At 34.5% G+C, this 11,265-nt stretch overlaps 1 protein-coding gene across 1 annotated transcript; it reads left to right on the top strand.

The window, feature by feature from the left end:
- The first annotated feature begins 9,037 nt into the window (after window positions 1-9,037).
- Window positions 9,038-10,380, top strand: LOC115994414. The gene is made up of 3 exons (XM_031118552.1): window positions 9,038-9,128; window positions 9,221-9,544; window positions 10,301-10,380. The coding sequence occupies exons 1-3, from the start codon at window positions 9,038-9,040 to the stop codon at window positions 10,378-10,380; spliced, it is 495 nt and encodes a 164-aa protein (XP_030974412.1).
- Window positions 10,381-11,265: the final 885 nt, after the last annotated feature.

Here is an 11,265-nt window from a genome sequence, read left to right as displayed (position 1 = left end):
GGGCAACAACATTCTACTGGCTGCAACTTGAGACTTATAAAGGGTATGTTTGAGGTCTCTTTTTTCACACCCATGTGGCATAATTTCACCGGTTAACCCATGCCATCTCATCATCTTTATGAATAAAAAGAATGTGTGTGTGTGTGTTTTTTTTTTTTTTTTTTTGTGTGAAAAGGAAAATGCATTAAAACAAACTAAGAGTTACAACGTCTAGGGTAAGAAACACCCCAAGAATCAACATACAGCTAGTACAAAAGAAAGGGAGGAGGGCTAGAGTACAAAACAAAATTATCATTACTAGAAGCTCCTTCCTTAGCCAAGAGATCCGCACAATGGTTTCCTTCACGGAAGATGTGGTGAATGTGTGCTTCCTCAAAAAGTTGAAAGAGGTGCCTGCAATCATAAATTAGAGAACTACAAGGGTGAGAAGAGATAGATGTTGGATTATAGATTAGAGTGACCATGGCTTTGGCATCGGTTTCAACATAAAGTTTTTTAAAACTAAGGTAAGATCATCGTGAAGACCCCAAAGTTCAGCTGCCATAGAGTGGGTAATTCCAAATTTTCTTGTGAAGCCCCCAATCCATGAGCCTGAACTGTCACCGATGAGTCCACCAGCACTTGCTTTCCTGAGGTTACTATGGAGGACAGATTCGTCGATGTTTAATTTGTAGTAACCCGTGGGAGGGGGGAGTCAGCTAATGTTGATGCTAGTGGGGTGTGGTGAAGATTTGGTGGTTGGCAAGGAGTAGTAGAGGTCGGTGGAGAGGGAGAGTGTTTTATCAAGGATCTCATTGGGGGAGAAGGGGATGTTTTCCATGACAAATTTATTTCTAACTGACCAAATGGACCAACCAGCGAAAGGAAAAACATCCCCTTCTCCCCCAGTGAGATCCTTAATAAAACACTCTCCCTCTCCACTAACCTCTACTACTCCTTGCCAGCCATCGAACCTTCTTCCAAGGGATGTAAGGATATTTAGAAGTGGTGTCGTTGACAGCAGCCATTTTCTTTATCCAGTCAAAAGCTGAGAGGGAATGGAAGTCACGGAGTGAGTGAAGAGGACTGAGAGTGGACCATATGTAGCTGACTATAGGGCAGTCTCACAAGATGTGGAGGATGGATTCAGGTGAGTTTTTACAGAGGGGGCAGGAGGAATCGGTGAGGATTTTTCTTTGGAGGAGAAGATTTTTTGTGGGGAGGCTACCATGGCAAGCTAGCCAAAGGAAGGTTGTGATACGAGGGAGGGTAGGTAATTTCCAAAGCCATTTCCAACAAGGATGAAAGGTGGGAAGAGGGGGGGTCAAGGGCAAGGAGGTAAGTAGAGTTTGAGGTGAAGAGGCCATTAGAAGAAGAAAGCCAAAATGGGGTATCAGGGTGTTGAGGGTGGGAGGATTTGGGGATAGCAATGATAAAATCTATGATATGTGGGGGGAAGATTATAGATAAGGTAACAAGGTTCCAATTACCGTTGGCATCCCAAACTTCTAGAATTTTGAGGGAATCCTCGTTTCAGTAAAGAGGGCCTTGAATCACTTGGCGAAGAGGACCTAAACCTAGCCAGTTGTCCGTCCAAAAATTAATGGTAGAGCCATCTCTAACTGACCAGCCAGTACCTTTGTCACAAATGTGGTTAACCTTGGTCAGGCTATGCCAAGTTAAGGATAGTTTCTTGGTGGGAAGGGTATTTGCTCTTTAAAGTAATGGCCCAAGGATCAGAGGTGTTTGATTGAAGGGTCCACGCTCTTTTGGCAAGGAGGGCTTTATTGTAAGGAAGGCTTCTTTTGATGCCAAGGCCTCCAACAGCTTTCGAAAGTGTAACAGTGCTCCAGTTTTTCAAGTGCATTTTCTTATTTGAGGTTGCGTCACCCTAAAGGAAGTTTCTGTGGAGCTTATCAATTTCTTTCAAACTTTGGTAGGGAGGAGAGTGCATTGCATGATGTGGATGGGAAAAGCAGCAGTGATAGAGTTAATAAGGGTGAGACGGCTAGCAAAAGAAAGAGTGTTTGCTTTCCAACTAGCCAATCTAGCACGGAGCTTATCAATGATGAAGTTGTACAGCCTTTTGTTGCATCGGTTTGTGAGGATGGGGGCGCCAAGGTATTTGCCAAAGTCTCTTGTGGAGGAGAAGCCAAGCTCATTCTCAACCATCTCAATGTTTTGGGGGGGTAGTGCAAGGAGAGAAGAAAATTCTGGGTTTTGAGTGATTGATTTTTTGACCAGAGGCAAGGCAAAAGGTGTTAAGAACTTTCTTGATGGTATGACAGTTTTTTGAGGAGGCTGTTGTGAAGAGGATGAGATTGTCAGCAAAAAAAAAGGTGGGTGAAGGTAGGACCATTTATAAAGGCTTTGATGCCTTTCCAATTACCAGAAGAAACTTCTTCTTGAATGAGCCAGGCAAGGTATTTCATGCAAAGGATGAAGATGTAGGGAAGAGGGGATCCCCTTGTCTGATGCCTCTGGAAGAATGGAAGGGATCCAAACGGTCACCATTGAGAAGAATTGAGAGGTTAGAAGAGAAGATGCAAGACATGATGAGCGAGATCCAATCAGGTGGGAATTTAAAGTAGATAAGGGTTTGCCTAATAAAACCCCATTCCAATCTGTCAAAAGCTTTCTCCAAGTCAATTTTTATGGCCATGGTACCCTTTTTGCTTTTTGAGGTGGTTATCAAAAGTATGATTTCTTGAGTGAGGATGATATTGTCGCTAGCTTTCCTATTTGGGATGAAACTAGCTTGGAAAGGGTGGATAAGGTCGTTAAGATGGAGCTTGAGGTGACGGACAAGGATTTTTGTGATGGCTTTATAGAGGGTGTTGCATAAGCCAATGGGGCGGAGTTGGCGGGCAGTTTCTGGCTTAGAGATTTTAGGGATGAGGCAGAGGAGAGTGGCAACAATGTTCCAATATTTTTGGAAGAACACCAGGTGGAAGCCATCTGGGCCAAGAGCTTTTAGGGGTTTGAAGGAGACAATAGCCTCTCTAATTTCAGTGTTAGAGATGTCATGAAGGTCAAGAAAGCTATTGGGGATGAAAGGGAAGTGGGGCGGAGAGGTGTGGTTCCAATGGGCAAACATTGCCTCTGAGGTGTATAGGGAGGTGAAGTGAAAGAGAGATTTGATCATGAATATCAGTTGGGGAGTGAGTCCAATTTCTAGCAGTCTTTGAGGCACCAAATTTTATTGTGGTGTCGTCTACGGATAGTGGAGAGGTGAAAGAATTTTGGGGTAAGCTCATTTTACAACCCCCCAAAGATCCCAATTTCATCCAACTACATGGATTGATTTTTTGTTACCCAAAATTTCCTCATACCTACAGGTTGGGCTTATGAGTTATGACCCGCATTTCTTCACTTCATGGAATGGGCTCACAACCCACTTTTTTTTCTTTTCTTTTTTCTACTCCATGGATTGGGCTCATAGCCTGTATTTTATCTACATCATGGAATGAGCTCACATCCCATGCTTCTTTTGCATCATAAGTTGGGCTTAAGGACCATATTTTTCTCCTTAATGGATGAAAAATCACGAACAACATCATTTCTCTCATCATGGAATGGGCTTCCTCAATAAAGGTCCATATTTACATAAAATGGGTTTGAAGGGAAAATGCCTAACTACAAGTCAATTGAATAATGTAGGCTACTAAGGCTGTGTTTGTTTTGGCTGTAAAAGGAATATGGAAAATATTTTACACTACGAGGATTGTTTGGATTGGCCAGAAAATTCAATCAAACAAAAAATGATTTCCATTGACCGTAAAATATTAACCCCTAAAGTGTAAAATAGTTCACACTTCTATTTTACCTTCAAACCACTTACACCCACATTTTCGTCCTACCAGAAAGAGAGAGACCACTCACCTGAATTTTGGCACGGCTCTCGGCCCAACCCTCGCCGTCGCTGCTGCCTCAAGCTCGAAGCCGTTGCCGTTGTTTTTCGAACTCAAGGAAGCTCTTTCTCTTCTCTCTTCCTTTCCAATCTACAAATCGATCTCGTCGCCATTGCCTCCTTCAGATCCACCTGCCGATCTCATTGCCGTCAAACCCACCCGCTAATCTTATCTCCATCAGACCCACCTACTGATCTGTGGTCCTTGACCTCTCTCTTTCTCTCAATCTATCTCTCTCTCTCTCCCTTTCTCACGATCGGTGCTTATTTTTTAGAAAGATTGAATTTTTTTTTTGTTATGTTTTTTGTTGATTTGGTTTATATATTTGGATTTCCTATTATAATATTTGTTTGGAAGTTGAGAAAATGTGAGAGAATGTGTTTTCTAAAGGATTTTCAGAAACACAACCAAACACCTTAAAATATTTTCCAAAGCATTTTTTGTGATGCAACCAAACACCTAAAAATATTTTCACTTGAAAATATTTTACACCGAAATCATTTTACATTGAGCCAAACACAACCTAAACAACAATATCATAAAACTCATACATATTTCTTGAAGGCCAAGACTTAATAAGTAATACATGTTGACTTAATGATCACTCACTTGGTCAAAGCACATGTCACTACGAAACAAATTTTGAGTGGGCATGATAAAAACTTAAGGAGTAGCCCACTCCCACTTAAAAATCCAGATTTTACAGCTCACTAAGGTTGTTTTGCCTCATTGCCTCATTGCCACATCAATATCACTTTCAACTCTTAGCAAATAGAACCAAAATCAAGGTTAAAGTGCCAAAGATTAAAGAAGCATAAAAGAAAGTGAGACATGTCTCATCACTTATGAGTCATAACATGCCAAGATGAAAATTCACCTCAAATCATTAGCTCATGGTCTAAGTTTATGAGTTTTCATGGAAAAAAAAACATTGGAATTGTGGTTTGGAGGACCAAGATAGTGCATTCTAGCAACTACAATAGTTTTAGAAAGTGATTGTGCATGAGGCTTGGCATATCCAACTGTGAGCACCATCGATCGTACCCCTCTCTTCACCCCCTGTTGCATGGGCGGGGTGTGTGGATTGCTCTCTTTCCCTCCCTATCTATGATTTGGACTCATTCTCAGCCTTGAACCCAGGAATACATTGATTCCTTTAGGCAGCAACATAAAATGGAGTCACCACCCAATTATAATTCCATAAAGCTTTTTGAACTTCATTGATGAAAGTCTAACTGGTGCAGACTAAGTCTAGAATTAGGGTACGGTCTCGAGAAGAGACTAGACACCTCGGACCATCCAACTGTAGCTAGCACTCATTTTAATTATTGGGTTAAAACAAACTCATTCTAACCCTAAAATCTAACTAAATTGCAAATAAACAAGAAACAAATTAGTGGAAAGAGAAGTGTAGAGAATAAACTTTAAATAAACATAAATGACTCACAAATTAAATGAACTAGTCGCGGACCCGCACGTTACACGTGATTATTTTTTAAGGTGGTCTCATTATTATTATTATTTTGTAATTTGAACTAATTTAATGAAAAGTAATGCATTTCATAATCATATTTATCACAAGATAATCTTTTTTTTATTGTAGAATTGTTTTTTTTTTTTTTTTAATTTGAAACCTTAATTCTACCATAGTCAATTGATTAATTTTTACATCTCTAAGTCAATTAAACATGTTTTTCATGCTACATGTAAAACCTTCTTTTCCATAAGGGTTGAAAGAATGTCGGTAATATTTTTTTCTATGGAAGTTAAAAAAATTAAAATTCACCTTGTCTTGATGTTTTCTAAAAATTAAATTTGGTGATTCTCTTTCAATAATAGTGAAAATTCCAAGCAATAATTCAAAAGGTAATTCATGTTACATGTTCATGCTTTGATTGTGTAATTGTATGATTGATTTAGGTTGTAATTCATAAGTTGAATATGATAGTGTATATCCAAAATGGCCTAACTCTATAGTTTACGTTATTGAATATAGTGTTGTGTGTGTTTTGTAGAGTAGCGGCGGTTGTAGTAATTAAAAATTGGTTTTTCATTGTCTTTTAAATTAATAAAAACCTTACATATACTCTTTTTTTTCAAAAAAAACCTTTACAAATTTTTTTAACGTGAATTTTTACATATAATTTAATTAGTAAACTCTATACATTTCATATTCTTAGATGCATAAAAAAAGACATTTATTCCATAATAATAGTAGCTAATTAGTTTTTTCATTATCTCATTTATAACGTTTCTTATTATTATCATATTTTACTAGCCGGTGATTTTCATAATAGAGGCATTAAATGAGAGTTGAATTCTTAGAACATTTTATTAGATTTTAAAAGTCGTGGTGTGAGAAGAATATAAGTATTTAAGGATTTTTTTTATATTTTATTATTTATAAATAATGTTAAATGAAATGTAAAACAAAAAAAAGATTTTGAAAATTTTCATCTTTATTTCTTATATATTTCTATTATTACTGAAGAACGTCTTCCTTTTAGTTTTGATAATAAATATGATTTTCTAGATTAGAGTTTGATTAGTTTCAAGTTTAAATTTTGTATGATTGTAATTAATAACATTCATAAGTTCATCTTTAATTAATTTTTTACTCCCTTAGCTGTCAGTCTCTTTGTTTTCCAATTAATGGTTACTAACTAATTTATTTAATTGACGTTTGATTTCTTTTACTAATCTCTTTCTCTCTCTCTCTCTCTCTTCATTAACATCCTATTGTTTCCCAAATTTGATAATAATTCTAATGTACTAAGTATGCATATTGTAACGTTTATTTTTATTTTTATTTTATTCCATTTTGCTACCATGAAGTTAGGATATCCATAACTATTAGTTTATTTTATGATATGTTTGGTTTATTATTATTATTTAGTGTTTCTAAAATAGCATGTGTTTTGTACTCTCTTTTTCTATTTATGCATTGTAACGTTTTATGGGAATACTTTATAAGAAAAAAATTTATTCTATTTTTCCTAATTGAGTGTTTTTAAATTGATATTTGTTTTGTATTTCATTTTTAAATTTTTATTCTATTATATGTTTAATTTTTTATTTAAAAAAATGAGACAAAATATAAATAGTTATTATAGGGATAAAGGGCCCAAGAATATATGTAGGGCCTTGGGCCTTGTTCGAGGACACTTTATGATTTGAAGACAGATAAACAGTAATAAGGATATAAAACTCAAGACTCCCTAAGCAAGCTACGAATGAGAAGGCAGGAGAGGGTAATCCGAGGAGGAGCATCTCCTCTGCTAAACGAGGCAGAGGTCAAAAAGTGTGTTCTATCATTCATGATGACATTCCAGGAAATTCTATTGATAAAGATATGCATTATGGACGTACAGGACAAATGGGAGCTGGGAAATATCTAAGGAAAAGCTGCTACCACCGTATTGAATGTTCTGCAGCTAACTCTCTGACTGTATTAATGAGGGAGTGATACCTAAACAGTAGTTATCAGCCTTATAACTACTCCCCAGAGACTTTAGGAAGGTGCTGATGTGACAATGATCAACACCAACAATCTAATCTACACATGGAGGGCAGAGATGAAAAGGAAAAGATAATATAAAATAGAAGGGAGGACTTGAGAGAAGGGAACGGAAAATTAAGAAAAAAATACTAGAGCAATAAGAACTGTACTTGTAATCAATTTCAAGAAATATATATAGGAACTGATTTCCTTGAACTGTATCGAGAACTATTTCCTTTAGAGAAAATCAATCTATCTTTACCTTATTTTCATTTAGATTCATTATAATTGCTACTCAACTCATTATAGCCTAGTTTTCCAACTCACTCTCTACAAATTCATTATATTGGATTCTTTGGGCCTAGATCCTTTTAACTTTTGGGTTGGGGACTCAAATCCTGTCCATACAATTATGATATATAGGATGTTGCTAAATTTAAATGTTGAATAAAATAAGATAAGAAGAATAATAGTAGAAATGAAATGTATAGCAATAAACACCATATTATTTTAGTTATGCTATGTAATAAAGTAATATTATATTTTTATATATTATCTTTATAATGCAATAATATAACATTTAAAAACCAATGAGAATAAAAAAATATAACAACATAAAACACAAAACTAAATCATATCAAGTTGGACTACCAGTCAATTCCAATTTTAGCAATCTGACTGACTTCTAGTAGTCTAAAATTGATTTCTGCGATGCATTTGGTGGAGCTTTCAATATTACATTAGTATGTTTTGATAGTCAACCTGTTACACTATAATAAAAATATATATATACCAAAAACTGAAAGGAAAAAAAAAATATATATATATATATATATATATATAGAGAGAGAGAGAGAGAGAGAGAGAGAGGTTTTTGTGTGTGGAAAAATAGAAATTATGCATGGAATAAGAGAAGGAATGACAATTTTATAGTATAAGGATAAGAATAAGAAGAGTAAAAAATAAAGGAATATATAAAGGTAGAATAATAGTAATATTGAGAGTAGTAGGAATATGAAAAGTTAAAATGGAATGAGAAAGGTTGAAGAAAGTTAAGGTAGAAAGTAGTGGGGATATGAAAAGTTAAAATGGAATTGAAAATTTAATAATAAATAAGAATAGTTAATAATAAGATAAATTAAATATGATATTTTGATTGTAATATAATAGAATTTTTAATTCACTTTAAATGTTAAAAAATTGTATAAAAAATTGGAAAAAAATTGATAATGACATGACTGCTGATATGGCTTAACGTGAGCGTAGCAACATTAAATGCTAAATCTTCACTTTTAGTAATATATAGATTTATAAAATAGAAACATCACTTGCCAAAAGACACATTTGTTAATTGCAAAAAGATGTCAATAACACCTTTCTCTATTTCCTTCAACCAATATTCAAGTGGGTATTTTTGAAGTTAATTTCTTATTCATTCCTTAATACTTTTTAGCAAAAACCACTATATTGTATTATTCTCCTCATTGAGGTGAATACAATACAACTCAAATATGAAGTAGACAACGTGAACTTCTAGAGAGTAGAAGACGTTGACTTTTAATAAAATTCAATCTTGTTCCTTGAATCATCAGTTCATCACCACATGAATACCTATACTTCTTTGAAGCCTTGAAAGAGAAGAAGAAAAATGAAAAGTAGTACAAAGCTACACAGCTTATGTTCTGTGCTAATGGCTTCCCTCTTTGCTTACTCCGCGTCTGTTCAATTGAATGACCCTGGTACTAACTCCAATCTCAATATCCTTACTATTTTGCTATGTTACAGTTTCTCAATGTGTCTTTTCTTTAATTATCCTTTTTGGTTGGTGTAGATTGGTATTTTTGGTTTCCTCTCTATGCATGTGCATGTGTGGTTAATATGGTGAACTGGGCCATCTCCTCCACAACAACAATCATGCATGTTGCTCGAGTTTCATTATTGCTTGGACTATTCTTGTTCATCAAGGTTGTAATAGAAGATTTTGTGAATGAAATAGCTGGCTTCTGGTCTCTAAATTTGAGTGAGAGAGTGGTTAGAGAAAAAATTGGAAGTGGGTTAGTTGTCATTTCCTTGATTTTGCAGTTGGAAGCATCATTAGTCCCAGAGGACCCCATGCGAAAAAAGAAAAGGGACTCCACAAAATTTTTCGATTATGGTGAGACTAATTTTTAGTTCTTTTTTTTCCCCCTTTCTTTCTTTTCAATTGCAATTTGGTAAGATGCGTAAAAGATGTAGTCCAAATTCCCAATCCCACCACACCTACCGCAACTTTATTATCTCAAAAGACATAATAATTAAGAACGATAAGGGAGCTAAAAGTCTTGTAACTCAATTGACATTTTTTTATTTTTTTGGTCTCTAACGAAGACATTCATGATTCAAATATCCCATATCCATTGTAACTATAGAATTATCAAAAAGGAGATGGATAGAGAGTATTGATTTGGATGGTGTAGAATGACAAAAAAGAATTTTTTGATTAACCCTGATTAATATTTTAGTGATTTATAGCCTAACTCAAAGTTTTGGAACTAAAGTTATTTCTTATTATTATTTGTTGATGATGTTCTCTTCCCCCTAAATCAATATGTGATTGTGTAAGTCTAAGGATCCAACAATTTTACAACACCCTTGTTTATAGTTTTTGTAGATCTAGGAATAATATTTTATTATTTTATTTTAATTTATGATGGGCTAGTACCTTGATTACCGTGAAAATGTTGACATTTTGTTGTGCTCATTAAACAACCATATGGCTTCTTCTTAATTAAAAAAAAAATCAATATGTGACCGTCATTCGAATTTTCCATTTATAGTTGCTCCTCTACACTTCTTCTTCCTTTGATTTTTGGTAATTAATCGAAATTATGAAGGTTGACTGACAATTCTGATGGGTAAAATCTGATCACAGGGATGGCAATCTTGGTGGGCTTCAGTTTTGGACTCCCCTTTGTCTTCTTTGTGGTCCAACAAGGAGAAATGAAGTTCTGATCAAGTTGCTCAGGAACAAAATGTACCTATTGGCTACAATTTCCAACTTTCCATTTAATAAATAAAGGAGTGTATTGTGTAAAGAACAGTGTATTTATACCACCGCATACCCTTGGCGCGATGGTCACTTCACAAGTATAAATGCTTGCAGGGTGTAGAGACAAGAGCCAAGGTTCAAGTATCTAACAGGGAACTTCACACATATATACACTTAGATTAGGCTAGAATAGAATTTCTATTATATATAAAAATAAAAATAAAAAATAAAACAGTGTATTTATTAGTTTAGACTTGATTTTTTTTTTTTATTAAAAAAAGAAAGTTCTTTGAAGTATGGAGCCACTTTTTATTATTTTTATTTTATTTGACCAGATAAAGTTTGGCTATAAACTTGATTGTAGTTTATGACCATAACTCCAACTAAAAAATTTAACATAAATATATATTTTGAAAATCTAACCGTTAAATTACATGTTTTTTATGTTCTAAACACACATATCAAATTTCATGTCAGTCAAATGTTATTTATTATTCGATCTACAAACTTATTTTTTATGCATAATTTTAGATTACAAAAATTTTAAATTTAAACTTTTAATTAATGACATTGCTATAAAAAAAAAAAATCAAATGATAGATTTTCAAAATTCACATCCAATGAAAAGATATTAAATGGAGTTATAGCCAAACTTTGTTCTTAAAAAAAAATTCCCTTAAACCATGTCAAAAAAATCCCTAAAACAATTGTACATAAATCCCTTAATAAGTTTTTCTATCATAACTCTCACGAAAAAAAAAAAAAAAATTCACTGGCAAAGGAGAACATGTCCTCAAGTGGAAAGAACAAGATGGCCAAGAAGGATACATATTCTAGGTTTAGATAGC

This window comes from Quercus lobata, chromosome 6 (genome assembly GCF_001633185.2).
Source record: "Quercus lobata isolate SW786 chromosome 6, ValleyOak3.0 Primary Assembly, whole genome shotgun sequence".
In the NCBI taxonomy this organism is placed as follows: Eukaryota; Viridiplantae; Streptophyta; class Magnoliopsida; order Fagales; family Fagaceae; genus Quercus; species Quercus lobata.
This window is presented reverse-complemented; position numbering and strand designations above follow the sequence as displayed.

What these genes read in the sequence shown, in the direction of transcription:
- LOC115994414 (XM_031118552.1), top strand. Translation starts at nt 9,038, where the DNA reads ATGAAAAGTAGTACAAAGCTACACAGCTTATGTTCTGTGCTAATGGCT. An exon ending in TGTTCAATTGAATGACCCTG is followed by an intron (nt 9,129 to 9,220) that starts GTACTAACTCCA and finishes TGGTTGGTGTAG; the next exon opens with ATTGGTATTTTTGGTTTCCT. An exon ending in CACAAAATTTTTCGATTATG is followed by an intron (nt 9,545 to 10,300) that starts GTGAGACTAATT and finishes ATCTGATCACAG; the next exon opens with GGATGGCAATCTTGGTGGGC.